General features: G+C 35.2%; 2 protein-coding genes and 1 long non-coding RNA gene across 5 annotated transcripts; all 3 read right to left on the reverse strand.

Moving 5' to 3' along the window:
* Positions 1-7577: 7577 nt before the first annotated feature.
* LOC114303563 (double-stranded RNA-binding protein 2) lies at positions 7578-23230 on the reverse strand. Of its 3 annotated transcripts, none has more exons than XR_014337875.1 (4): positions 21949-23230; positions 15826-16045; positions 8509-9236; positions 7578-7988 (listed from the first exon to the last, which is right to left on the reverse strand). XR_014337875.1 is itself a non-coding variant. In XM_082882880.1 (3 exons), the coding sequence occupies exons 1-3, from the start codon at positions 22192-22194 to the stop codon at positions 8599-8601; spliced, it is 1104 nt and encodes a 367-aa protein (XP_082739006.1). In that variant the 5' UTR covers positions 22195-23230; the 3' UTR covers positions 8033-8598. The 3 variants fall into 3 exon arrangements, 1 of the variants encoding a protein (XP_082739006.1); XR_014337876.1 differs by lacking the exon at positions 7578-7988 and adding an exon at positions 8033-8223; XM_082882880.1 differs by lacking the exon at positions 7578-7988 and having other exon boundaries at positions 8033-9236.
* LOC114319781 (uncharacterized) lies at positions 11333-13034 on the reverse strand. Its single transcript, XM_082882881.1, has one exon. The coding sequence runs from the start codon at positions 12383-12385 to the stop codon at positions 11414-11416; it is 972 nt and encodes a 323-aa protein (XP_082739007.1). The 5' UTR covers positions 12386-13034; the 3' UTR covers positions 11333-11413.
* On the reverse strand, positions 20406-20747 carry LOC145796998 (uncharacterized). The gene is made up of 2 exons (XR_014337878.1): positions 20640-20747; positions 20406-20609 (listed from the first exon to the last, which is right to left on the reverse strand). It is a non-coding gene; the product is annotated as an uncharacterized LOC145796998 (long non-coding RNA).
* Positions 23231-27363: the final 4133 nt, after the last annotated feature.

The raw sequence follows: 27363 nt of genomic DNA on the forward strand, positions 1-27363 counted from the left end.
AAAGATTATTGTGCATTTTAATTTGGTCGGTTCGGTTCATCTCGGTATAAAATTCTGAAATCTGCAACCGAACCGAAAAGTGAATTTTTTTCATATCAAAACTGGACTGACTGAAGCTAATGAAGTAACTGATCAATTTGGTCAATTTGGTCTGGTTAGGTCAGTCGTTCAGTTTGTACTTTATTTTTTCTCCCCTCCTAAGACCATCTCCAACGATGTATCAAAATTTTCACCAAATTAAAATAAAAAAAAGCTAATTTTCTCAATTTGATATTTCTTCCTCCAATCGTGCATCAAAAAGGGAAGGTCGGCCGGTAAGGTAAAATTATTATTATTATTATTATTTTTTATACTTATTTAAACATTTTTGACCGGTTTGAATCTACCTATTTGAAACGGAACCAATCGACCAGTTGGTCAACTGGCCGGTCAATTGACTGGTCGGTTGACCAGTTGGTCTCCTCCAACGGTCACGCACAGTAAATGAGTGAAATCTGTACCCTGTTCTCACTTTGATGAATTTTTTGGTGAATTCTCATTTTAATACCAATTTGCTGAAACTATTGGAGCTTCAAAAAATGACTTTTTTACCAAAATTTAAATCTGATGCCAGGTTTAATTCACCGTTAAAGATGCTCTAAGAAATGAAGGCTTTTCCCAAACTAAGCCCTTTTTGCATGGTATTTCCCAAACTAGGTCACCTTTTGATGGAATTCCCAAACTAAGCTAAAGAGCTATTACAAATCGCGCTTTTACTGTTAGGAGGTTAAAATTTGATGAATAGTGAAATCGCTATTCAAAATCGCGATTTTAATTAAGAAAGCGCTGTTTCAAATCGCGCTTTTAATATAAAAAATTTTTGTGAAAAAAACGCTATTTAAAATCGCGCTTTCACTGTGTATATAATTTTTTTTTTTTTTTTTTAGAAAACGCGAATTCAAATCGCGTTTCTACTGTTGAGCCAACCCACTCTGACACACACACACACCAATGGGGGCACCCACAACACTCAAGCATCATTGAAATAATATAATTTTTATATATAATAATAATTTATAATAATCAATTATATAATTTTTATAATTTTCGTAAATATAAATCATTTTTAGGTTATGAGTAGTTTGATTTATAATACGTATGTAAAGATAAAGAATTTTATAATCAAAAATAATTTTTACAATTTTTATAATCAAAAATAATTTATAATACGTATGTATTATAAAATTTGTTGTAATAATTTATAATACGTATGTATTTAAATCTTTACATTTTTTATTTAAAATTTTTTACAGTAAACCCATCTTCACATTTTATAATACGTATGTATTATTAAAAAATAATTTATAAAAATTTATAATTAATACGTATGTAAATAATTTAATACGTATCTTCACATTTACATTTACAGTAAACTCATCTTCACATTTACATACGTATGGTTTAAGGGTAAATTTTTTGATAAATGACTTAAATAATAAATCAAACCATCCATAACCTAAATTTTTTTACCCTTACATACGTATGGTTTAAATAATTTATAAAAATTATTGTCATACGTATGTAAAAATCAATTATAAAAATTGCAAAAATTATTTATAAATTGATTATAAATTATTTAAAAATTATTATCAAAAATTATTTATAAATTGCAATTTTTAAACCATACGTATGGCTTGGTATAGGCGCGGGTTCAATCCACGCCAACTCCTATTGTTTTTTTTTTCACTCTCTATACTTTATATATTTATTATATAATTTTTTTATCAAAAAAAAGTAAAACAATTGTTTGGTTAACTAAATTTTTTTTCTATAAAATAAATTTTTTTTCAAAATGTCAACATAATTGTTTAAAAAGTATTCAGTATATTTGGTTTGAGTTTTTTGGATTTACTTATTTGAAAACTGAGTTTTTTGATTTTCGTTTTTTTTTAAACATTTTTTTTTTACTTTTTTAGATGCACCTTAGTTATTTCTATCTAAAAAGTAAAAAATTTTAGTATTGATAAATAATTTTTGTAATTTTTATAATCGATTTTTACATACGTATGACAATAATTTTTATAAATTATTTAAACCATACGTATGTAAGGGTAAAAAAATTTAAGTTATGGATGGTTTGATTTATCATTTAAGTCATTTATCAAAAAATTTACCCTTAAACCATACGTATGTAAATGTGAAGATGGGTTTACTGTAAATGTAAATGTGAAAATACGTATTAAATTATTTACATACGTATTAATTATAAATTTTTATAAATTATTTTTTAATAATACATACGTATTATAAAATGTGAAGATGTATTTATTGTAAAAAATTTTAAATAAAAAATGTAAAGATTTAAATAATACATACGTATTATAAATTATTTTTGATTATAAAAATTGTAAAAATTATTTTTGATTATAAAATTTTTTATCCTTGCATACGTATTATAAATCAAACCATTCATAACCTAAAAATAATTTATATTTACGAAAATTATAAAAATTATATAATTAATTATTATAAATTATTATTATATATAAAAATTATATTATTTCAATGATGCTTGAGTGTTGTGGGTGCCTCCATTGATGTGTGTGTGTCAGAGTGTGGGTTGGCTTTGGTTTGTGGCTCAACAGTAGAAACGCGATTTGAATTTGCGTTTTCTAAAATAAAAATAAAAAAAATTATATATACAATGAAAGCGCGAATTTAAATAGCGTTTTTTTCACAAAATTTTTTTATGTTAAAAATGCGATTTGAAACAGCGCTTTCTTAATTAAAATCGCGATTTTGAATAGCGATTTCACTATTCATCAAATTTTAGCCTCCTAACGATAAAAACACGATTTGTAATAACGCTTTTAGCTTAGTTTGACCTAATTTGAAAAATACCATGCAACAAGGGCTTAGTTTGAAAAAAGTCCCCTAAGAAATGCATCCACGGTGTTTAAAATAAGGATACCCACACCATAGGTCCATTTTATAGGCTTTTAAGGGCATAGATCCACGCGCCTTCTGTTTGGTTCCATAAGGATAGTCCCTTCAGTACCGTCGTCGATAGCTATGGTCCTTACCATGTTCTCTCCCAAATGCTGCGCTACCTCCAAAACAAACCCACGTTCTTGTATGTAAATGCAATCATCACAAACAAGTCTCAATTTCAGATCAGAAAAGAAAAGCAGTGAACTTGCTTCCAATTCCAAATCAAACCCATCAAATTTTCAAGCAAACTCAGTTTCAGTTATGAATCCATTTGCAACAACAACCACCCATCATCAACAACCAAAACCCTTGATTCTATAATGTCTCAAACCCCTTCAAATCTTTCTCATTCCCCAACTCTCTCTTTATCTTGTTTTCGCTCTTCCTCAATGTCAGTTGTAGCTTTGGCCACTAAAACAATCGCTTTGAAATTCTCTCACCATTTTTTGTGATCTCCAATTTACTTGAGTTCATTTTCGGCTCATTATTCTTCTTTGTTTGCCTTCTCCGATGACCTGGCAAACCTTCTTGATGGAGTCGGCACCGGTGAACTCGTCAGTGATCTTTCTGCTGGGGCCACTAGTTTTCGGTGGTGTTGCCGCCGTCTACAACAGAGTTGTGGCGGTGGTGAAAGCCCTTGGGGAAAGGCGGTGGGAGGGGCATGGAGAGGGGGCTCTGAGTGTAGATTTGGAAGGAGAGCGATGCAAGGATGATCAGAGGAGAGAGGACAACAATCAATTTGGACAGATTCAATTTGTTTAATTTGGAGAGATAGATTCAAGCTCAGTTTCTTTAATTTCGACAGATAGATTCAATTTGGACGGATTCAGGAAAAATTAGTAAGACAAATAGCCAAAAAATCTAGGGCATATAGATTCAATTTGTATAGATAAGTAAAAAAACTAGGACAAATAGATTCAATTTGGACAGATAAAAAAAAAAAAAAAACCAACACAGATAGGTTAAAATAATTTAGATAGATAGGTTCAAAAAATTAAAAATAAAAATTTGTACAGATAGATAGTATTTATGGAACTAAATTTCTTAAAACCGTAGTACATGGATTTTTCATCAACAAATGCCCTTATGTCCCCAACAAAACCACCCTTGTCCTCAATGACTTATATGGGTGAAAATGTGGATTTATCAAGGATTATCCCTTAAAATAAAGTAGATATCAATATAATTAAATTGTATTTATGTATGTACTTATGAAATAACATATATCAATATTATTAGTTAATTATATATATCTATATATATTTTTGGTGTTTTGATAGAGATGAAAATGACGTCGTTTTATGTCTTATACAAAGAAAAACAAAAATAGAACTGAATCGCAGTGAATAGTTGTGAATTGCAATGAATCAAAAGTGAATCACAAATTGAATCGCACTATTCACTCAACTGCTGATTCAACAATATGATTTGAATAGTTTTGATTGAAACTCTTATCAAATCGTGAATTGCATGATTCTAACAACCATGCTCAAGACTAGAATTTCTAACCGTAGTTTCAAATGCTTTTCATTGTATGCCATATTGATTAATTTCAGAGTGTCGTGGCACTTGCGAGAATTATATCTACTTATTTTGTGATCTTAAGGTTATGTGTGGTTCGCAAAAATGGTAGGGGAAAAGGAAGGTGAAGTAAAACCAAAAAATGATCTCGTTAGCATTTTCTCCATTGCTTAACTAAAACTGAAAATTTTAGGTTTCTGTGTAAAACTGTGCAATTTAAGAAAAAGGCAGTAAAATCGAAAAATTTATGATTTTTTTACCTGCTAGCGTTTATATTTTCTTTCTGTTGGCGAACCAAACAGTGACCAAAGGTTTTCAAATTTTCTTTGGAAGGCAGAAAACAAACGTGTGACAGTTGCAACAGAGGTCATATTCCTTCTTCATATGAGCAATTATTAGCCCGATTTAAGCTCTAGCTAAGTTGACATAGCTTGAGCTTTGATTTGAACAATTCCAAATCCAACCCAAGGTGGGTTGTGTAAGATTGTGAGCAGGCCGTTCAACCCAATCTAGGCTTGGATTGGCCTAACTGGCCTATGTTGTAGCTCAAGATAGAATGATTGTTACTATCACCCATCTTAAAACCTTTTGAACTTCACCACAGATGTTCCACCCTTCATGTGTTATAAATTTTCATGTTCCCAATGTTTTCTCAGTAGCCGAAAGGAGCATGAAGGAAAATGTGGTGAGGAATTTAAAAGAGTCAGAATGGTAAAACGGTTGCAAAATTTTAGAGTTAGGCACCCAAGTCGGCAATCTTGATTTTTACATTTGTGTGTTTGCATTCCTGGCATAATGAGAAATTGCTTTACTTTTTGTTGAAATCATTGGTGCTATTCCCGCCTTTGATCTGTTTTTCTGAGGATTTTGTGTAGGAATTAGTGTATGGAAAGCGACGAACAATTCCACAGGGAGCAGCTCAATGATAACTGAGACTCAACTAACTAAACCTGTAGTAGTAGATGCCCATTTCTCTGACACGGGCCCAGGAAAAAGCTTCAGAGATTTCCGGTTTGATACCATTGTGATATTCCGAGGAATGGAAACTTCCTTCTCCTTGTGATGCTGAATTTTAATTTGATATTTGGTTGTTGCTGTGGTGCAGTATTCTTCTCAACAGCATTTATGGCCTGTTCTTCATGTTACCGTTGGTAGCTGTACTAGTTATTTTGTGGGTCAGAATCAGATTACCAGGTTTGGGATTATATGTATATATTCTGTACAGAAACTCCAGTGGCAAATACTTAAATCACTTCACTGAATTTGTCAACTTAACTAATGCACTTAAAAAAATTGATTTAATTTAAATCACGTCGCGAGAGAGAATGATCCGTTTTAGCCACCCTTATTGGTTGCTTTTGTAGATGTAATTATGTTGAGATGTGTTTTTAGAGTGGATTTTGGCCTCAATTTTAGCTTCCTTCTGAGAAGTGCCAGTACAAATACTGGATGAGTAGACCATCTGTAATAATAACTTTTGGTGAACCGATTGGATCCATTGCTGAAGATTGATGATCAGTAGGAGATTTTTCTGTCCAACCTGTTGCATTGCGAGCTTGTTCCTGTTGAATCTTGAGGCCCAAAGGTCTGAACCATGTTTAGCGCATTTGAGGTTGCAAATGCACAGGTATCATGAGCTTAGCTTTGTAGGCGAGTTGAGCCAAGTATTTGACTTCTCAACCTTCTTCGTTTGAAGAACTTAAATGAGTTTTGAAATGAACAACACATTTGGAATTGATCTCAAACAAGTTTACTAGCTAAACTTTTTTTTTGATCAGAGGAAATTTCCATTAAGGATAGCCAAATGGCATTTACAAGTCCAACCACCAAAAGCAAACACTAAACAAAGTGAAAATATTACAATAAGCACAAAGGTGAAAACTATGAAAATTACCCAGACGCACATCAGTGCTCGTGCTCATACTGTGAAGCTGAGCCAATCAAATCGGCATTAGAGCATGTCTGGAAAAATCATAGATAGCAACCACAAAGAGTGTAGGCTCCAATCTAGCAGCAAAAGATTCCAAAAAACAAACAAAACCAAAAAAAAAAAACAAAGCAAAAACAAGATCAAGCTTGACCTCAAACCCAAACAAGGCCAGATCTATGGAGGTGGTCCAGATTCGAGCAGATCTGGTGGCGCGATGTTGAAATCGGCTCCGGCGTGAGGCGGCGGATGGGGGAAAAAGGTAGATCTAGCTTTGGCGGGAGGGGGAGAGGGAAGCCCAACAAAAACATCCACCAAGAGGGGAAGAAAACCTCCCATATAGGGAGAGAAGTGGGAAGACAAGCACCCATAACCTATTTACAGCAAGCAAAGACAAACCAGGGGAAGGAGGAAAGAGGAGGAGGTGACTGGCCGCCGACGGCCCCTCCCCCTCCCCAAACGGTGCTCTTCCAATGGATAATCAATAGGTTATGGGACTTTGCTTTCTAAACCTAATAATGTGATAATCAATTAGAATATGTAAGACAACTCTCGCCTATCTTTTTCAATTATCAATCAATTATCTCACTTATATATTATTGGGTTTAGAAAATGAGTTTAAAAAATAGACATGTATATTATTTTTCTTAATTATTAATAATCCCAGAGTGCATGAGCTTGTTAAGTTGAGTTCAAGTTGGACTCGAAAAGATAAATGTTTCAATATGTTTTCAAGTTTTAACTTGTTAATAGATATATCAAGAGAATTTCAAACAAATTTTTAATAAATTATACATGAGCTTAATTCAAATAGACTCATTTTACAGGCCTACTTTGCCAGATAAGTTAGATGGTATCTTTAGATTAAAACGCCCTTTACGATTCAAAAATTAGGTTGCCCATATGCATGCCCCAAACTTGGAGCCTCGTACAGCACTGGACTTGTTTGGTTTTAAGTAAAAAATTAATAATTAAAACAAAAATAAAAAACACCCTTTCATCAGCTTTTAGATAATTAATTATTTATTTTTTTTTTCAATTATTTCTGCCTAACAAACTGTAAACAGAAATTGAACCAAACAATAGTGCTATTTGATTCAGCTTATTGCAAATTAAAAATTGATAATTCAAAAATATAAGTTAAAAGTATCCCCTTACATAGCTTTTAAAAATCAGCTTATTTATGCAATTTCTGTTCGATAAGTTATACGTACAAACTACATTAAATAGTCTAACATAGAGACTCCAATAATAAAAAGTTATAAACAACTCAAATAAACTACATCAAATAGCTCTAATATGATACAGGCTCCCAAATTAAAATAAACTATGATCCGCACATTTATGCAACGCCAAATAGCACCTCCATCATATTGTATTGTTTTGGATGATGGGCATGCGCCACCACAACCCTAGACTGGCTAAGCATTCATCGATTTAAAAAACTGAAATCTGCCCTAAGAGCCCCCTTTCTAGTATGGAATTCAGTTTGAAAGTGGAGTCATAGTATATATAGAGAAGGCTGTCTTTCGGAACATTGAGGTCAATATAGCATTTTCCTCCTCGTTCACTACAAGAGAAAACAAACAGGAGCCATCCAGAAAGCAACAATAATAGTTTATAACTCATTCATTCATTTTAACATCTGTACTATTATCATCATTATTATTATTATTATTATTATTATTATTATGTATAATGGGGTTCAAATTTAGTTGGTACTCTTCCCAGAGAACCCGCCCAACATCAAGCCAGACAAGATTTCCCCAGATCAATCACATTTAGGCTATATTAGTTCCATCTTCCTAGCAAAAGGAAATTCAAGAAGAAAACTAAACTCTCATATAACTCATAATATGTAATAATAATAAAATAAATAAAAAAACCTTAAAAGTTGTATTTGAATCATGAATTTGGGTAGAGTTCTAGAAAGAAAAAAGAAAATGTGAAGAAAATGTGAATGAAATATAAGCTAAATTTTTTCTCCATTTCTTGCACATTTTCCTTTTCCTTTTTCTTTCAATTTCTAAATCACTACTTAAATCCATATTTCAAACATAACCTAAATAACCTTTCTTGCAATTCAATACCTCGTGTGCTTGCTATCAAATCTTTAGCCCTTGCAAGCCTTGTATCACCACAGATTCCGGCCGGTTGTCCTGCACTGCACTCTTCCTCTTCTATATCTGTGCGGAAGAGCCGGATACTGGGGTTGGAGGAACGATAGAGATAGGTTGCTCCTCAACACAAGCTGGAGCAGCCAAAACTGGCACTGCCTGCCTTATGCAGACAGGTGGGGCAATACATGACGGTGGAAGCCTCAATTGTGGGGACTGGCTCAGTGGAGGAGGCAGTGGCGGTGCAGAGAAAACAGGTATTGCGTTTCTTATCGTCACTGGCGGTGCAATGCCATAGTGCCCCCTAAAATGCCGGACAGGAATATAGGGTTCTGCTCCAGTTGCAGGGAACTTCTGAGGTCGGACCCTAGGGCTTTCAGGAGACGGTAAGGGGGCATCAGCGGTTACAGGTCTGCTTTGTGAACCTGTCTTTGGGAACATCGGGCTGTTGCTTACAGGTGTCATAACGGGTCTACTCTGAGGAACAGTCTTGGAGCATATTAAAGGAAGGATCTTCGATGATCTCATAGGAGATGGCTGTGTGGTCAACGGTCTTGGATTCTGAATTGGAATTTTAATTGGGAATGATACATTACACATCTTTGCCTTCCTAAGAAAACTCTGCAGAGCACGTGCTACAGTGACGTGCTCTTGCTCATCATTATTCACCTTTTCTGATGAGCCCTCGGATTTTTGCGCTACTGGACAGACATAAAAGAAGCATGTTAGTTCCATAAAAGAAATGACACTTTCAAAAGTTAATCACAGAACCATGTGTTTAAGTTACATCTGCGCAAATACAATGATGTTGGACAGTTCTCTACATTGACATTTGGGTTGTGCACAACCAGAAAAGGGAATAGATCAAAGTCAACGTAAGATAAAAATAGACACTTCATGATTTATTTGAGCTTATAAATGAAATTGAGTTTAATTTTGTATGGTGCAAGGGAAACTTACAGGTAAAAATAAAAAAAACTAGCTTGTGAACCAATGAGTCTGTATCGTCACGAAAATGGAAGGAAAAAAGGTCCCCACCTTGGAACCAGGGACGGAGGGGGGAATTATTGATAAATTCCAATGTTATATACATGCAATCTTCCAAAAAATTTGTGTATTCTGCAAAATTTAATGTATAAAGAGAAATAGAGAATTGTATTATTGATTGTTGATATTAATGTTATATTATTGATATTACAAGGAGTCCTATTATATAGAAGAGGATTTGGGTAGTAGGTGAGGAGTAGGTGAAGGTAAATTGGTGGTAGGTGTAGTAGGTGTGGTAGTAGGTGGTGGTAGGTGTAGGTAAATTCTAACAGCCCCCCGCAAACTCAAGGAGGATAGAAACTAACCAACTTGAGTTTGGAGAGAGTTACAAAACAAGAAAATACATAAAAATAAAAAAGGATAGGGGACACTGTATGGTCGTGTCAGACCATTGGTGAAGACACTGAATGGTGGTGTCATAACGTTGTAGAGGACACTGTATGGGGGTGTCATAACGTTGTAGAGGACACTGTATGGGGGTGTCATAACGTTGTAGAGGACACTGTATGGTGGTGTCATAACGGTGTAGAGGACACTGGATGGCGGTGTCAGACCGATGTAGAAGACAGTTTATGGGGTCATGTCGGACCGTTGTAGAAGACAGTTTACGGGATCATGTCGGACCGTTGTAGAAACTAACCGGAATCAATGTCGGGATAGTTTACAGAGTCTTGTCGGACCCTTGTAAAGTCGCACCCTCAAAAGGTGTGCCCAATTTTTCAAAAGGCGTGCCATCAAAAAGCGTGCCCATGTTTTCAAAAGGCGTGCCATCAAAAGGCGTGCCCAATCCATAAAAAGGCGTGCTATCAAAAGGTGCGCCAGACACGCGGCGATGCACGTGATCGACAGAACGCGTGTCGGCCTCTTTGTCATGGTCTTTATAAACCGAAGCGGAGGCTGAGGCTTGGAAGCAGAGACAAAAACCTGCTAGAAAAACTCTGAAAAACTCTTCGTTTTCTGAGAGAGATTTCTGAGAGAGATACTCTGTAACACTCTGTTTTCTGAGAGAGATTTCTGAGAGAGATACTCTGTAACACTCTGTTGTCTGATAGAGATTTTTGAGAGAGATACTCTGTAACACTCTGTTTTCTGAGAGAGATTTCTGAGAGAGACACTCTGTAACACTCTGTTGTCCAGAAAATGGCTTCGTCTTCCCGTGGTCTGCTCACTCTCTTTCCAGACCTTAACGAGTCAACAAGAGAGATAACTGGTGCGGGGGCCAGTGAACCTCAACCAAGCGCCCCAGGGTTTGCTCCGTTGAACTTTCCTATGCGGTCTGTGGAGCAAAAAATGGCAGTGCAAACTGACATTGAAGCCAATCAGTATACTTTGAAGTCCTGTGTGGAGACGATGACGGCAGTCACAAACTTGTCGCACCGGCTGCAGAGTAGGACAAATGAGGTGCAGCATTTAAACGGCCAATTGGCTCTACTCCAGCGCATGTATAAGGATGCGCGAGCAGAGATAAGTGTGCTAAAGGCGGAAAATAAGGAGCTGAAGCGGAAGGCCACCGTTATGTTCCGATTTGGAGGAACGCCATATGCGGTAGTGGAGGAGCAGGGTGGTGTGATCGTGCCCAGTGGAGTGGGAAACACGGAGGCAACACCGTCAAGGGCCGCCCAGGACGGAGGTAAGAAGAAAAGACCGGCGGAATAGGCGAAGAAGTGAGGTCGGTGGGTGGTCGTCTGCAGAAAAGAAAACAAATCTTTTGGTGTTGTGTTTTGGTTTGTTGTTGTTGTTGTTGTTTTTTTTTTTTTTTTTTTTTTTTTTTTTTTTTTGTGTGTGTGTGTGTGTAAAATTGTGATCGGGGTTGATCCCTGAGATGAATAAATTATGGTGTGGTGTGCAAAGCTATATGGTATGAATGGAATTTGAAAAAGATAAAAAAATAATGTGAAAGAAAAATAAAGAAAGAAATAATAAAAATATATTTGAAATCAAAATGAAAGATGGGGAAATAAGGAAAATGGTTTGGAGAAAATAAATAAAAATAATGGATTTTGAAATCAAACGGAGGAGAGAGAGGGGACAAGCCCATGTGAGGGAAAGAGGGGTTTAAAGAAAGTGAGGGAGTGGGTTGATTAAAAAAAGGATTGTGGGTTTGAAAGTGGAAAGATGAAACAGATGTGTCCCCAATTGCAGGCCGTGATTCAAGGACATTGCCTTCATTACCAAACATGTACGAGGAATTGCCTGCATAACCAGCTTCTGATTTGATCATCACCCCATTCATTCCTTGTATCATTCCCGCAGTTGAGCTCTGAGCCAAAAAAATGTTTGGTGAAACATCAATCCTTCTGGCATGAGCAGACATATCAACAGCATTTTGCATGCATGGGTCTAGTGATGATGACCCACCATTGGGAAAAGAGTTGGGGAAACTTGAATTGATAGGTTGGTGCATGTTCTCCACCTTCAGAGGCGGTCCGACATGTTCTGGAGCATAGTAGGCTGAGTTCTGGTGCAATGGTGGGACATGAGATCCATTAGACATAGGTATGGAAGCAACTCCAGGTGGGCACATCTGATCCATCAGCGCAATTTGTTTCTGAAGTAACCTGTTGAATTGCATTATTTGGTCCTTCACCATCAATCTTAAATAATATGCCTTGAAAAAGTCCCGATTTTCATCTTCAAGCTTTTGCCAAACAAGTTCAGTAAAATCAGGTTCTATTTTTGCCTGAACCAAGAGAGTATCCACGACTTCTTTTTGGCTCATGTAAAGTTGTAGGCATCGCTCTATAAGATTTTGCACCAGTTGTATGTCTTCCCGTGAGACCTTTCTGACCTCTCCACTAGACATTTTCCCAAGAATTAAATCAAAGAGATAGTTGCAAACAAAATTTATGCCAATTCGCTTTTCATGCTACAGTAAGTCGCATATGGGTTATTTCCTTCAGCTTTTGCTGATGAAAATTATCGTAAGTAATATGTATCACCTGGTTTTGATTCGGAGTAATCGCAGAATTTCGAATTTGCAACTCTCTATAGAGAGAGAGAGAGAGAGACGGTGGCGGTACCCGGAGTTGCAGCAGCGGGCAGTGAGCAAACAAACGAAGCTTTGGTTGACGAAGATGCAATCTGTATCTGCAGTAGGCCGAAATGAAACACTGGTTGCGAGAAGAGTTGGCGTCAATTCAAGCTAGCAGTGGTTTGAGTTGCTGCAGTGGTTATTGGCGGTGATTGGAGAGGAGGTATGTGTTGGAGGTTTCAATTGGTTGAGGTCTGGCGGGCGGTTAAGGCAAAGTTGCCGCCCGCCAGAAGGCGAAGAGCACCAAGAGCTTAACCTATAGCTCTGATACCATGTAAAATTTAATGTATAAAGAGAAATAGAGAATTGTATTATTGATTGTTGATATTAATGTTATATTATTGATATTACAAGGAGTCCTATTATATAGAAGAGGATTTGGGTAGTAGGTGAGGAGTAGGTGAGGGTAAATTGGTGGTAGGTGTAGTAGGTGTGGTAGTAGGTGGTGGTAGGTGTAGGTAAATTCTAACATATTCTATGTAACAGCGTCTCCAAACTCAATCCGGCACCCCCCAAAATTTGGAACTCTCACTTTATATGAAGGTTGTCCTTCAAAATGTCTCATGTTATATGATCCTCAAAAAATTTAATATAGAACACAGTCCACTTAATTGGCATAAAATCATATTTTAAGGCGGAGAAATTTTTTCTTAAATTCTGCAAGAGAAAATTGATTTCTTATGTAAATTTCTATAATTTTTTAATTAGATCACTTGAGAAACCTTTTTTTTTTGGGGTGATAAATAGGTCACTTAAGAAACTTTATGAGCTTAAGCCCATTGAATAGTATTCAAATAATTACAAAGGCCTCTTTGGTTTGGTGTAGCTTCTTATAAGTTTAAAGTTGATAATTCAAAAAAACCAAAGCTAGAAACATTCCTCCCCAACATTCTAATAATGAGCTCTTTTTAATTTATTTAAATTATTTTTATTTTTTTATGTCATAAACTGCAAGCAAAAGTTGCACCGTACTCTGGCATATATTCTTAAGAAAAAAACAGAAAAAAGAAAAAAGAAGAAGCCCTAAACAGCCAAATAAATTCCACCAAACAGGACCATAGACTTTCAAAAAGTGAATAGCATGTTTAAATTTCGACTAGTCTCCTATAATTTTTGATGGGGCTAATTGCCTTATATTGATTTATATTTAATAATTATTTAATCCTTTTAAACTCGACCCGACCCACCATTTGCTTGTGCGAATTTTGCCCATGTCTTTCTTTTGGCCCTCCTGATTGAAGATCCCTGGCTCTGCCCCTGCTTATGTGAGTTTCTTATATTTGTATGATTGTACATTTATTCTATGTTACATGGATTCGGGTACGAGTATTGGGTGCGGGTTTTGGATCCAAGCATCAGACATCCATAAATTTAAATCTTGGGATACATATCCAAAATTGGATATAGGTACGGGGACACGTCATATGCCCATACATATTGCACATTATATAATATTCTCGGATAAGATGCTTTAAATTATGTAAAAATATACTAGAAATTAAATAAGATTCAAGAAAAATATAAAAGTTTTATATCTAATTACTGTGAGAGGCTAAAAATATTGTTTTACTAACAAAAGTGAGTTTCATCTGCTTCATGTATTGTCACAAATTAAAGGATTTGAGTGTCTAAATTGGGTATAAGTGTCGGACACATATCCCACACCCTTAACCTATATCATATCCGGTGGACACGGGATATTGTGGGAGAAATAAAAGAGTCCATGTAACACAATTTATTTACTCTCACTCCACACTTTCCTCTTATTCTGGTTATTGATTCATAGCAATCATACACGAAATTTCACATCCAAACAAGTTGATGACATATCATATCACTGTGAAACCCTAATTATTTCCTTCCACGGATGCACGTGCATGAGGCAGTAGGGGAAGCTTACCTACTCAAGTATGCATCAAAATGTTTCATTAACAAAGGAAGTTTGACTACCATAGTATGCATGTGCATAGATTTAGCGTCCATTGATCAATCAGTTCACAATAAGTTCATCGTTTTAACAAAAATTATTATCTTTCTTCTTTTACAGAATACATAAAACTAGATGAGCAATGGATTGATTGACAAAGAAAAGCTTCAAATATTTGAGAATTCAGGAATTGTTCAAGCAGGAGCAAAGCTGGAGTGGTTGAATTTGAGGGGCTATGGCGAGTGAAAAACAAAAAAACAACTGGAAGGACCCCAGTGAATGAAAAAAAAACAATTGAGGGGCCAATAATTGAATATTTCATGGATTTGGCAAAAGTAAAAAATAAAAAATTTCCAGGAAAATATTTCTGATAGTCCCAAGTAATTTGGAACTATTGAATGATTCTTTATTTTCAACACATGTTACTTTGTTATTCATCTAATTGGATTCTAGACATTTTGCCAATATTTTCATAACATCTCCATAAATAATATCCAAAATCAGGATTTGGCATATGTTTTCATGTACATCTATCTATCTATCTATCTATCTATCTATCTGTACTATTATAAAGTTAAGGCTGGTGGTGGTATTGACATAAATATGTCTCATATTTTGGGTTTTCCCAAAATACCCTTATACTTGGAGTTTTTGTAAAAATTATGCAAAGAGGAGGACAAGCCTCGAACTCATGACCATGGTTTTATTATCTATCTATCTATCTATCTATCTATACTATACTATACTATACTATTATAAAGTGAAGGTTGCTAGTGGTGTTGACACAAATGTGTGTCATATTTTGGGTTTTCTCAAAATACCACTATATTTGGAGTGTTTGTAAAAATAATGCGAAGAGGAGGACGGGCCTCAAATCCATGACCATGGGTTTAATAATGAATTCTCCTACCACTTGAGCACACACACTATATGTGCATTTTTCTTTGTCATTATTCTTATAATGTTTTTTTTTTTTTTTGAGTTGCACACGCGATGCCAGTCTATACTACTATGTGAGGGCTTCTCATGGTGTTTGACATAAAAATGTCTGGTATTTTTTATTTTCCTAAAATACCGCTCTAATAGTTGTTTCAACAAAAAATTATATATTGAGGCGAATGAGGTTTGAACCCATGACCTTAGGTAAAGAAAATAACATATTTACCACTTCAGTAGCACACAACATATATATTTTTAAATTAAAATATATATTTTATAGATTTAACAGCACACCTATCGGGTGGGTACACACCCACTAGTGAGAATACAAGTAAGGAGGACTTACATAGTTTTAGACATGACCAAGCTGCCATAGCTGCATTCTTTTCTGCTTGTTTCTTGTTCTTGGCTGGTTCACCAGTAAATCTAACGCCAGCCAACTCTACAGTACAACTGAAGACAGGTAGGTGTCCAAGGCCTGTTCGGAAAGTGGTGTATATTGGCAAAGATGCTTCAACTCTTTGTGAAACTTCCTGCAGAAGATTCTTGTAGACCCCTGTCTCATCCTGTCAATTGCAAGATTTAGTTAGGCTATAGACAGATGACTAGCAGAATAGCTGTAAGAATGGTAAATTAAACATATTGGGGAATTAAGTCTCAGCATAGGGCATTGAATTATAATAGGGACAACAATTTGACTGAAACTTACAATGGTATCATGCTACAACATATTTATCCAGTCATAGACATGGCAATCAATGGGTATGCCTTGTGAATCATAAATAGAGACATAGGATACATATATTTGAGATGTGAAAGGGATGGCCCAGTGGTCCCGGCATCCTTTCACCAGGTTGCTGGCCTCAGTTTCGAGCCTATTGTGGGTATTCCTGCCACTATTTCCCCTTTCCCTTAGGTTAGTAGTTCTTCCTGATGTTCTTATGATGTACCAAAAAATAAAAATAAAAAGATATATTTGTCTGTATGTACATATTGGCAACCACTATAGCCAGTTCACATCACTCGCTCTATCAAAATATCTTAGATTTGACTTTATATATAATCTGTATGGTGGCAAACTTTAGTCCAACCAACAATTTGGGCTCGTACAAAATCCCAGTCATTCGACAATGGGTATTCTACATCGTCAAACTTTAAAACCACGATCATGCTCAAATAATCAATGCAAGTATGTATCAGGAAAATGGAACATGTCATAGAATTACATAAAACAGTACATTCTGGACAAGCAATGCTTGTTTGGCTCAAAGTTTTAAAAGGCTTTACTGAGGCTCGCTTCGAGACAAGGCCAAAGGAAAACACATCAAGGCTTTGATTTTTAGGCTATACTCCCAAAGGCTTATGCATCATAGTTTGGGGCATGTGCCTTGTATGCCTTTTGTGCAGAATCATATGAGGAGAACATATATGACGAGCTTGACTTAAACTCTTGTCAAACTTAGTAAATGGTTTAAACATAAAACACAAAAAGTAAAAAAGAAAACCTTTGCAACTATATTCCATAGGGAAATGACCAATAAAGAGAGAACAAAAAGTGAATACTAAAGTGAGAAGCTCAATCACGAAAGCTAAGAATGCTAATTTCTCTTTCAATAAGGGCAAAGCAAACTGCCTTTTCTGCAGTGAAATGTTTGACACCTTAAGGAGAAAAGCACTTACACCTTTATATTTAATTTTTTTAATATTTATTTACTATTTTAAAATATTTCATTTATTCTAAATATAAAAACTAGAAATTTGAAATGCTTAAGCCTCAGTGTGTTAAGGCTTACGCTTTGCCTCATGAGAGGTAAAACACCTCGCATTATGTATTCGCCTTTAAAAATTTTAATCTGGCTATTTTAGTTGGCCAATATAGACATATAGGTAAAGTCCAGAAAATGAAAATTTTGTTAATTGTCCAATCAAGAACCACCCTATTTAGTTGGAAAAAAGGAAAAAGGGTAGCACAGTCAACCTGAATTATGACAAGATGTTACCATATGCAAATATGATGTAACTAATAAGATCTGAGATGCCAGGTAAAGGTTTTAGACTAGTAAAACCACTTTCAGAACCTGAACTAACAAATACTACTTGGTCATCAGCTTAAATTATTGTTTGAAGTGAAAACGAAAAGTTCAGTTAAAAGTAAACAATCATCATAGAACAAAACAATAGCACCCTGCTAATTTATGTGGTAATGCTGACCAGGACATCAATATTCACCATAATTTCACTAACAAATAAAATTATAACCACTCAACAAGGTTATAACAAATTATCCTTGATGTCAAACCACTTCAAGCTTGTTTTGTCAGCCGTAATCTATTTTCTAGTTCAAGGTCAAGATTTGCTGATATGAGTACATCAATCTGAGGACCAAATCAGTGGAATACCTTGTTTCTCTCCACCTGCATTGGAAGATGACGAAAACCCTAGTTGTTTAGCAATAAGATATGGCAGTCATCATTACTGCCGAAACTTTATAAGTAGTAATTGTCAGAGACATATGATGGAGATGCATGCATGACAACTAACTATCTTTTGATTCCCCAAAATATACAAGAGAATTGAAACAACAGAAACTCTCAAGGGATACAAAAGTCCTAAGCTACGAAGCACGGGTACTCCAAAAATGTTGCGGTACTCGTTCCGAGTACTTATCGGGTATTGGTACTCGTACTGATAGGGCTGCATGCATACTGGGTACTCGAAATATGTACAAGGTACTCTTTATACATCCTTTGGCAGTTGGGTACTTTGTGGGTACTTCATGAGCACGAAATGGGTACATCGGGGGTACACCAAACTATAGAACATTAGTGGAGATATGTTTAATTTATTAGAGAGTTCTAATTTACTTGAAATTGCAAATCCTTTACTTGATATGCCAGAGATGAAAAATGTATTATTCAATAATGAAGTTAATAGAAATGAAAATTGAAACTTCAAGTTTTCAAATTTTGTTTAGCTTGCTTTTGAAATGAAATTTTGTTTTGTAATTTCTCCTATTTAATGGTATTAAATTAGCATATGGACTTTGCTTTGGTATTGGTCAATGTAGCACGAACATGGACACATGATACGACACGCACACGACATGAATACGCCGACACGTTAATTTTCAAAAAATGAGGGACACGACACGCTAAGGACACGTTAAAAATATAAATATTTATTTTTGTGATATACCTCATATATATAAATATATTTTTAAAATTATGAAAAAAAAAATATAATTTAACATTAACTAAAAATTTAAACATTATAAAATCACCCACACTCACGTGGCACACAATGATCAACACAAAAAAAATATAAATATAAATATAAATATTTTGAAATAGTTATTTTGACCATTTAATTAGTTGGTGGATGCTAGCTGTTCTGACCTTTTGACTGATAGGTGAAAAGGTGAGCTTTATTAGCTGGTACAGGCAGCTTTTATAAGCATTAACCCTTTTCTTGCAAGACAAAGTAAAGAAACATTGGTTATAGCAGGAACAAAAGAAAGCTTGGTCTTCTTGTTTTTCTTCTCCACTCTCTCTCTCTCCCTTCTTTGTATTGCAGCAGGATGTTTTCTTCTCTCTTTCTCATCCTTGTGTCGTAAATGGATCCCGTAGAAGCATTGGTTTCATCACAGTAGAAGCTTTGTTTTGTTTTCTTCCCTTTCTCTCTCTCATCCCTGTGTCACAGATGGATCTCGTCTCAAGCATGTCTCTGAACATAGACTACGGAGTTTCGATTCAAGGACTTCTCTCTCTTCTCTCTCTCTGTCTCTCTCTTTCTTTGAGGCTAGGGTTTCAAAAAGCTTCAGGTGTGTCTCAAACATGTCGATGGAGTGTCCAGACAAGTTTGACATGAAAAAAAAAAGAAAAAAAAAAAGAGGACACGTCTAACGACGTGCCGGTGTTTGACATGTGTCGGACTCTGATACGCAACCTTAGGAGGCGTGTCGGTACTTCATAGATATTGATATTGTTAAACTATGATTTCTCTTTTGATTCATAATTTCTCCTTTTAGTTTTAGTATTGAACTTTGATTGTAGGTTGAATATGAAACTATAAATTATACAAAATAAAAAATTTATTGGCGTACCCTAGCCATACCTGTATCTTTTTTTTTTAGATCTTGCCGTATCAACGTAACCGTAACGTACCCATACTACTATCTGTACCAGCACCCATGCTTCATAGGTCCTAAGGTTTCCAAAAACAAACAAAAATGGACCTACACCTATATTTCAATATCATTCATTACATTATACCAATGAAACTAGAGTCAGCAAAGTTACACTAGCCAAGGCATAAAGGTAATCCAAATAACAGTTTCAGGCAAAAATGGATTCCTCCATCAATTATGCCATTGAAAGTATATCATGAAAACCAAATGGGATGTAAAAGCATCCCCAAACTGTACCTTTCAAAGCTACACCAGCTGTATGTGTTGCATTAAACTCGATTTTAAATACAATATATAAAAATATAATACTCTAGGAGGCTAGGAAGCACAGACATTTCAAAATGGGCGCTATTTCCATATCTGACACATATCATACACCGACACAAACCAAACACTCGTGTCCACGAGTCAAACATGCCACGTGGCGTGTCAATTTTTTTAACTGTCAACTTTTTGCAAGGCATGCTGGGAAAACTTCACAGACACACATGTCCTGTGTTTGGACACACCTTAGGACACATTTGTAGTTTTTTTTTTTTTAATTGTAGACAATTTGATTTGGGGTTAAAGTAAACTATATGGAAACAAAGAGCGGGAAAAATGGGAAAATAAGTATACATCCACATATACATCGATGTGTCTTATATTTTTGTGCCCTAAATTTCTATTGACATAGACAACAATTAAAAAATATATAAACTAGTGTTTTTTTTTTTTTTTTTTTTTTTGGGGGGGGGGGGGGGGGGGGGTGGTCATATCCCTGCTGTGCCCATATCTTAATTTTTCCAAAATCGTTGTATCTTGTGTCTGTAGCCATACTTGTGAGGAGCTCCACCACTCTTTTCAACAAAAGATAATATTACATCTATATTGTGTTACATCCATCATTATATTTTCACACCAGCACACTATTTACAAGTCAAGTAACACTGAATTTATATAAACTATCCTGTAAAAAATGCAAAAAGAAAAACTATCTTTTTTTGATAAATATAAAAAAAAAAAGGAAAAAAAAGAAAAGAAAAGAAAAACTATCTTTACAAACTACATGTTTACTTTCTATAAAACAGCAAACAATACTTGGTTTCATCAGTAGTTCAACAATACTAATACTGCCACCTTTTTATACTTGTTAAGGTTACCTCGACGAATTGATCTCATCGTTGCTCTGGGTTCCAATAGAATGTGCAACATAGCAAATAAACTACTTCAGTTAATTTTTTACTTCTTCAACCCTCCAAACAATCCAACTGGAAATGCCACATCATGGCGGCAATTAGGGCAACTGATGGAGTCTGTAAGGGCATAAAAATCAAATACTAATTGTTATTCTGCAAATGCCACTTGTATAATAGATGAAAGCCAGTCAAATTGTTAGTGCTACAAAAGTACAGTACTTCCAAGGGCCTTCAATGGTAGGTAGTTGCCATCCAACAAAAACTTAAAGATATTCTTATTGCTTCTTGACACTGGCCTCTAAATTTCCACTCACGAATTACTAGACCCGTATCATTTACCTTGCCTTCTTAATAATTTATTTTCATTTTTAGATCAGTGCCTTTCTTCTCAAGAACAAGAAGTGCTGATAACTCAATTACTAAATTTTGAAGGCATAGACCGTCTAATTCAAGACTGTCTCACTCAATTGTTAAAATAATTTGTTTTTACCTTGGAAGGCATCTTTGTTGCTTGGATAAGAATAACCTAACAATTTTCTTTTACATAGTTTATAAATATTCATAACAAATACTACTAGTCCCCCTCGGTCCATCCCTGGTGACAACCTTTTACACGCATATATACTTGTACATATTTGATTGGCAACAACCTTTTTTTACATGCAGTTGCAGTAGGCTATTATCACAATTGCTTGATTACGAACACACACACTAGCAGTGCTAATTCTCACTTAGAAAAAAAGAAGCAAAAGAAAAAGAAAGTATCTCCAATTCTTTTCTCATTGATTCACCTAATGACCACCAAATCAGGCCAAAAGTGAGCATTCACTTAATTTTTAACCGAAATTAATGCAATAGGGTATTCAAACAAGCGCTCGATTACCGGAACACAAAACATACAACTTCACCAGCACATTGTCCACATTAGCATTGCTAATTCCCCCTGTGTTTTCAATTTCAACACAAATTCACTACTCATTGATTTACCAAATCACCATTAATGCAGGCAAAAGTGACAGCATTAACTTATTTCGACAGAAATTCAAATAGAACAAAGAGCAAACCCTAACATCAAGAAAGAAATCATACACAAACACTGACTCACCAGTATCCTGGCGGCGAGCGAATGCGACAGCCCTCGACTCGACAGCGCATTGAGAGCCACCTCGGCCGCCGAGTGCTCGGCCTGCCTGAGAGTGGTGCAGAAGCTAGGGCTCTCGAAGGTCTCGCCGTTGAAATTCACAGTCGCCTTGAAGCGCGGCGCGTGATCGGGACCTTCCCTTATGCACATGTACGAAGGCAAATTGAAGCAGCTCCTTTGAGCCAGCTCTTGCAGCTGATTCTTATACATCTCTCTCTCGCTCTCTCTCTCTCTCTAAAACTCAACACTTCAAAACCAAATTTCAATACCTCTCAATCGTCCACGAACCAGCTCGAATCGGACCGTCGAGCTCTCGGATTGTAATGCATACCATCGAAGTGGATCGGAGAACTCTATGCCTTTGATTCATACATACATGCTTGTATATATATATATAGAGAGATAGAGAGAGAAGAGGGGTAGAGAGAGAAAGTGGAGGGAAAGAGAAAGAGGTGAGATCTGAACTTAGAAAACAACGAACAGCGACTGAGAAAAGTACAGTGCATTTTGGTTTAGTGTTTATTTATGAATTCGTGGTGAGATGTTAGGAAGTGGTCGCCCTCATGATAATAATATTTTGATATTAATTTGTCTGTAACCGCTTGATTATGATACCTCACTGAGTTGGTCTGATCCGAAGGGATTTCACTAGTGTATATAGGATGGTCACAAGTTGACTTTGGAACGAGTTTATAGAAATCTATTTTCGTCCTGTATCATGAGTTGGGAGCGTTGGAAGCGGAGTGGGAGTCGAGTTAATTTTATAAATTAAAAAATAAAATTATTAAAAAAAATTATAAATAATTTATATTTAATGTAAATTTTTTTATAAGATTAAAAATAAATAAATAAAAATAAATATTAAATATAATATTTTATTATTTTAACTTTATTACAATGAAAAATAAATAAATTATATATATATATATATATATTATATATAAATATATTTAATAAACATAATTGGAGTAGGGGAAACAAAACCTGCCTTGTGTCACGGCCTTAGATTTTCTAAGCCAACCGTGCGGCCTTAGATGCCTATCAACCCTCTTGGTTGCACCTAAGTCAGCCTCACCCACTCAACCACACTAACTTGAACACAAAGTTTAGGTGGAAGAAATGCCTTCACTATACAAGTTGAATTTACAAGTATAGTCGTGTACAAAGCTTTACAAGGCTCTCACACTCACACTTACACTCACAAGTGTTTCACTCTTAGAGCTCTCCTAGATCCCCAGCATTCGATGCCTAACAAATGAGACCCCTCACCCTTATATAGCCATCCTCCTCCCTAATGGACGGCTAGGATCATTTTGATCCAAGGGCTACAAACTCTCATCTAGAACTTTCCATAGAACTATCTAGAACAACTACCCTCCTACTACATTCTAGAACTCTCTACACTAGTTTAGTACATGGTAGGCTTCTCCAAGATATTCTAGGATGTTCCAGACCCATCCAGACTCCTCTGGACACTCCAAGGTTCTTCCACTTTCTGGAATCTTCCAGGCCACTTTAGACCCCTCCATCCCGTTCTAGAGTCTTCCAGCATACTCTAGCCCGCTCTTGCTTCTTCCGGAACCTTCCAGCACATTTGGGCACTTCAAATGCTGCTGCTCGCGTCACAGAAATTCTCGGGGCGTGACACTTGTCCTACTTCTTAATCAGGGTTGGGCGGGAAATGTGGGTGCGGAGTGGGGTGGGAGAAAATGACCATAACTAAGCGTTTTTTTTGTAAGGGGTACTCGCAAATCGGGTGAGGTCGGGTGACCTCCCATTCGTCATCTGTCCATATTTAGGCGAATTAAAAAAAATCAATATGTATTTATTCTTTTTAGTTAGTGGATGGGAATTGAGCGGGTTGTGCGTGTTAGCATATGGATGCGAATTGATTTGGCGATTTGGACTTTATTGTTTTATGTTTAAAATAAAAAAAAATATATATTTTAGAGCAATTTTTTTTTATTATTATTTTGGGTCTTATTTGAGTCCAAATTTTTTTATTATTCATTTTTTATAATTAAAATAAAGGCCAAAATTTCATATTTTATAAGTAGTCAATATTACTACTAAATAAAATGTCATTTTTTAAACATACAAAGCATAAAAAATATAACATCATTTTCTTAAAGGAGTTAGCGAATCGGGTTGAGTCAGGTGGCCTCTCATCCACCATCTATCTAAACATAGGCAGATTTAGAAAATCTTCATCCGTATCTGTTTGCCTATACTATCAAAACCGTTTAAAAGCGGGTGAATTAGGTTTGGTCGGTTGAATTTGGCGGATTGATTGGGTTCATGAGCACCCTTAATTCCTTGAATGGATTTTGGATAGAAATAAAATCACTATCTCTGCAACGCCTAAAGATCAAAAATATCAAAGAATATATTAACAAATAATTATAGGATTTTTCTAAAGTTATGAATGTAGGAAACGTCACTAATGAGTCTTTTGATCAAAAATCAAGTATCCCAAGAAAGATAAGAGGAGTCAAAATAATCTCTCTTCTAAATCCAATCTCCTTAGATAACAAAACTACATTTTTGATAGATCCTAACAAAGTATTAATATAAGGTCTACATGAGTTGACAGAATATAAGGATAAGTTACAAAAGATATATATAGATATACAAGCAAAATACTAGTTACAAAAGGTATGTCTTAATTACATCAAGAGTTTTAACACTTATAATCCCAAACAGGGTTACAAAAGGGACTTAACAAAACTAGTATCTAATTCTTCTAGGGTAGCCATATGTCCTCAAATGCTTCAGCCTCGCCTTCGACTGGCTAATAGTCTTCAATACCTGACATAAAACGCCATAAGTTTGAAATGCCCAGTAAACGCATACACAGCTTGTTCTTTTTTCATAGTCCAATATACAATTACAATTATAATAGGTAATGAAGCATGATATTCAAGTAACAAATAAAAGGTTTACAAAGTTAGATGTTAGTAATATAAAAATCTCTTAAAGAGATTTCATCCTCCCAACTGTAAAAATTGGATTTGAATTATTCGGTATGCCCAATCTTTTGCTGCTTTGTAGACCTGACCCTAGATGCCTACAACAGTTACATACCGTGTAGCACCAATTGAGGACATCAAAAGAGATGGTAAAAATAAGGGTCTTGCTCATGACCTCCTCTAATCTTATCACAATAAAACCACCTAAGGTTCGAATACAACCTATCCAATTAAGGGTTCCGAAATAACTATTTGTGCAAGACTTAACTTTCAATAAAGAACACATCTCGCCAACTTGTAACGGTTCGGGTCGAGATCCGACCTTTGTTCTTGTTCATATAAAGATGGTTGTATTAAAAAAATTTTCTATCAAAGATTGGACTTTGTTTGAAAATTTTCTAAGTGTAAAAATTAGATTTTTCAAAATTTGTGATTTAGAAAATAATTTTTGGCGGTAATTTTTCCTTATATATTAAATAGTCTAATTTGATTTTATGAGATTTTTCTACGAGGTATTAACCACTTTACTTCAACGTTAAACTTAGAAATTTCAGTCAGAAAATTATTTTCGTACTAAAACTGGGAGAATCATTTTTTGATTTAATTGGATTTTGATTTTTTTTTTTTTTTTTGTATTTTTCTATGAATCCAAATAGGGGTATTTTCTTATTTACATTGTAAACTTAAGTAAATGAAATATAAATGTAAGATGTTAAATGAAAGTATTTACTTAAATAGTTACATATGGAAATAAGGTTAATGTGCTAGGAGTGCCTTAGTAGATGAGTTGTGTGACTTGTTGTGTCCTGGGTGACAGCTCGAGCGGTTGGTTTACTGCTCGACCGGTGAAGAGGGTGCATCCAGTATTTTGCTCTGCAGACAAAAATGCTAAGAGCTTGAGTTCACCTCTCGAGAGGTGGAAAGTTTGCTCGAGCGGTCTGCACAATATTAGCAACTTAAAAGTTGCATTTTAGATAATTTCTTTTACTTTTTCTTTTTCTCTTCCTCTCCTTTCTCCTTAACTCTGAAAACCCTAATTTTCTCTTTCTAAATATCTTACTTTTCACCAAGATCCAAGCCTAAACCTCTTGTAAAAGACGAAGACTACGTGGAGATCTTGATTTTTACCGATTGGATTGCGATTTTGTCAAAGTTCTTGCTTAGGTCTTCGTTGTTTGCTCTTATTCTTGAGGTAGGAGATTCTTTTAACTCCATATATTTATGATTTGGTGTGATTTTGTAACATTTTGGGATTATGGGTTGTTAGGAGTTAGAAAACTTTGATGGAAGGTTGTTAATGTACAAAACTAAGGTTTTTACTCAAAATTTTGAAATGTCTTGAATGTTTTGACATATTGATGAATAATATTTGATGATTTGTGGATTTAATAAAGAAATAAGGGAAACTCTCAATTTTTTTGAAACCCTAGATTTGAGATTTTTAGTTTAAAAGAGTGTTTGAACTAATTGGTACTTTATGTTGAAATTTCAATTGATTTTCCTTGAATATGTGTGAGTGGGATGAATTTTTGATTTATGATAATATTATTGAGGATTCATGGAATATGAATCGTGTGAAAATTTGGGAATGTTGGAGGGATGTAAAATTAATATTTTGCATGGATTTATTGTTGGTAATGAGAAAGATTTGGAGTCATGGAAAATAGAATATTTTATTAGTTTTTACTTATTGGATTCTTGTGCAATTAAATTGAGTTTTGGGTAAAGTAGAATATTTGTAAATTCATGCATCACATTGCATTATCATGGTTTTGGACAAATTGTCTGGTAATTTAAAAGTACTTGTATGTTTCGGGTATGCATCGTGTGTTTAGGTGCTCAATTGACCTTTCGTCCTTGTAGGCCGGAAAATGTGGGAATGTTATCGATATATTGTTAAGGTGCCCAATTGCCCTTCCATGCTAAACGCCGGTAAATGTGGGGGATATGGTTGAATAGATTGTTGGGTGTCCAATTGCCCCTCCGTGTTCAATGGCCGATAAATATGGAGATGTTTTCAAAATGAAATGGTGTCCAATTGCCTCTCTGTGCTCAGTGGTCGGTAAATGTGGATAGAAAATTACGTGATTCGTAATAGATTTAATTGCAACAATTCCCAAACAACCAAAATTAATAATCTAAATCATTTAGAACGTACGAAAGTAATTTAGATTGTTGTTTCATAAAGAATAAATCAACATAAATGATTTTTACGTGGAAAATACCATAGTTGGAGCACCTCCAATTGTGAAGAAAAATCACGGGTGAAACGCCACTAATCAATCCACTATGAAGAAAAAAAGAACATAAATTTACCAAACAGTTTACCCAAACTCTGTAAAATTGTCTTCAATAATCCGTGTCTCTTTCACCAACACCTTCGTCTCAAAATTGATCAGCTTGATGTCGA

Source organism: Camellia sinensis, chromosome 8, assembly GCF_055761805.1.
Source record: "Camellia sinensis isolate YWXY chromosome 8, ASM5576180v1, whole genome shotgun sequence".
Classification (NCBI taxonomy): domain Eukaryota; kingdom Viridiplantae; phylum Streptophyta; class Magnoliopsida; order Ericales; family Theaceae; genus Camellia; species Camellia sinensis.

Excerpts from the sequence above, each read along its gene's own strand:
- LOC114319781 (XM_082882881.1), bottom strand. The coding sequence starts at position 12,385 with ATGTCTAGTGGAGAGGTCAGAAAGGTCTCACGGGAAGACATACAACTG.
- LOC114303563 (XM_082882880.1), bottom strand. The coding sequence starts at position 22,194 with ATGTATAAGAATCAGCTGCAAGAGCTGGCTCAAAGGAGCTGCTTCAAT. Across the intron at positions 16,046-21,948 it reads CGCTCGCCGCCAGGATACTG|GATGAGACAGGGGTCTACAA; the intron begins GTGAGTCAGTGT and ends TGCAATTGACAG. Across the intron at positions 9,237-15,825 it reads TTGGTCATGTCTAAAACTAT|TAGCGCAAAAATCCGAGGGC; the intron begins GTAAGTCCTCCT and ends ATGTCTGTCCAG.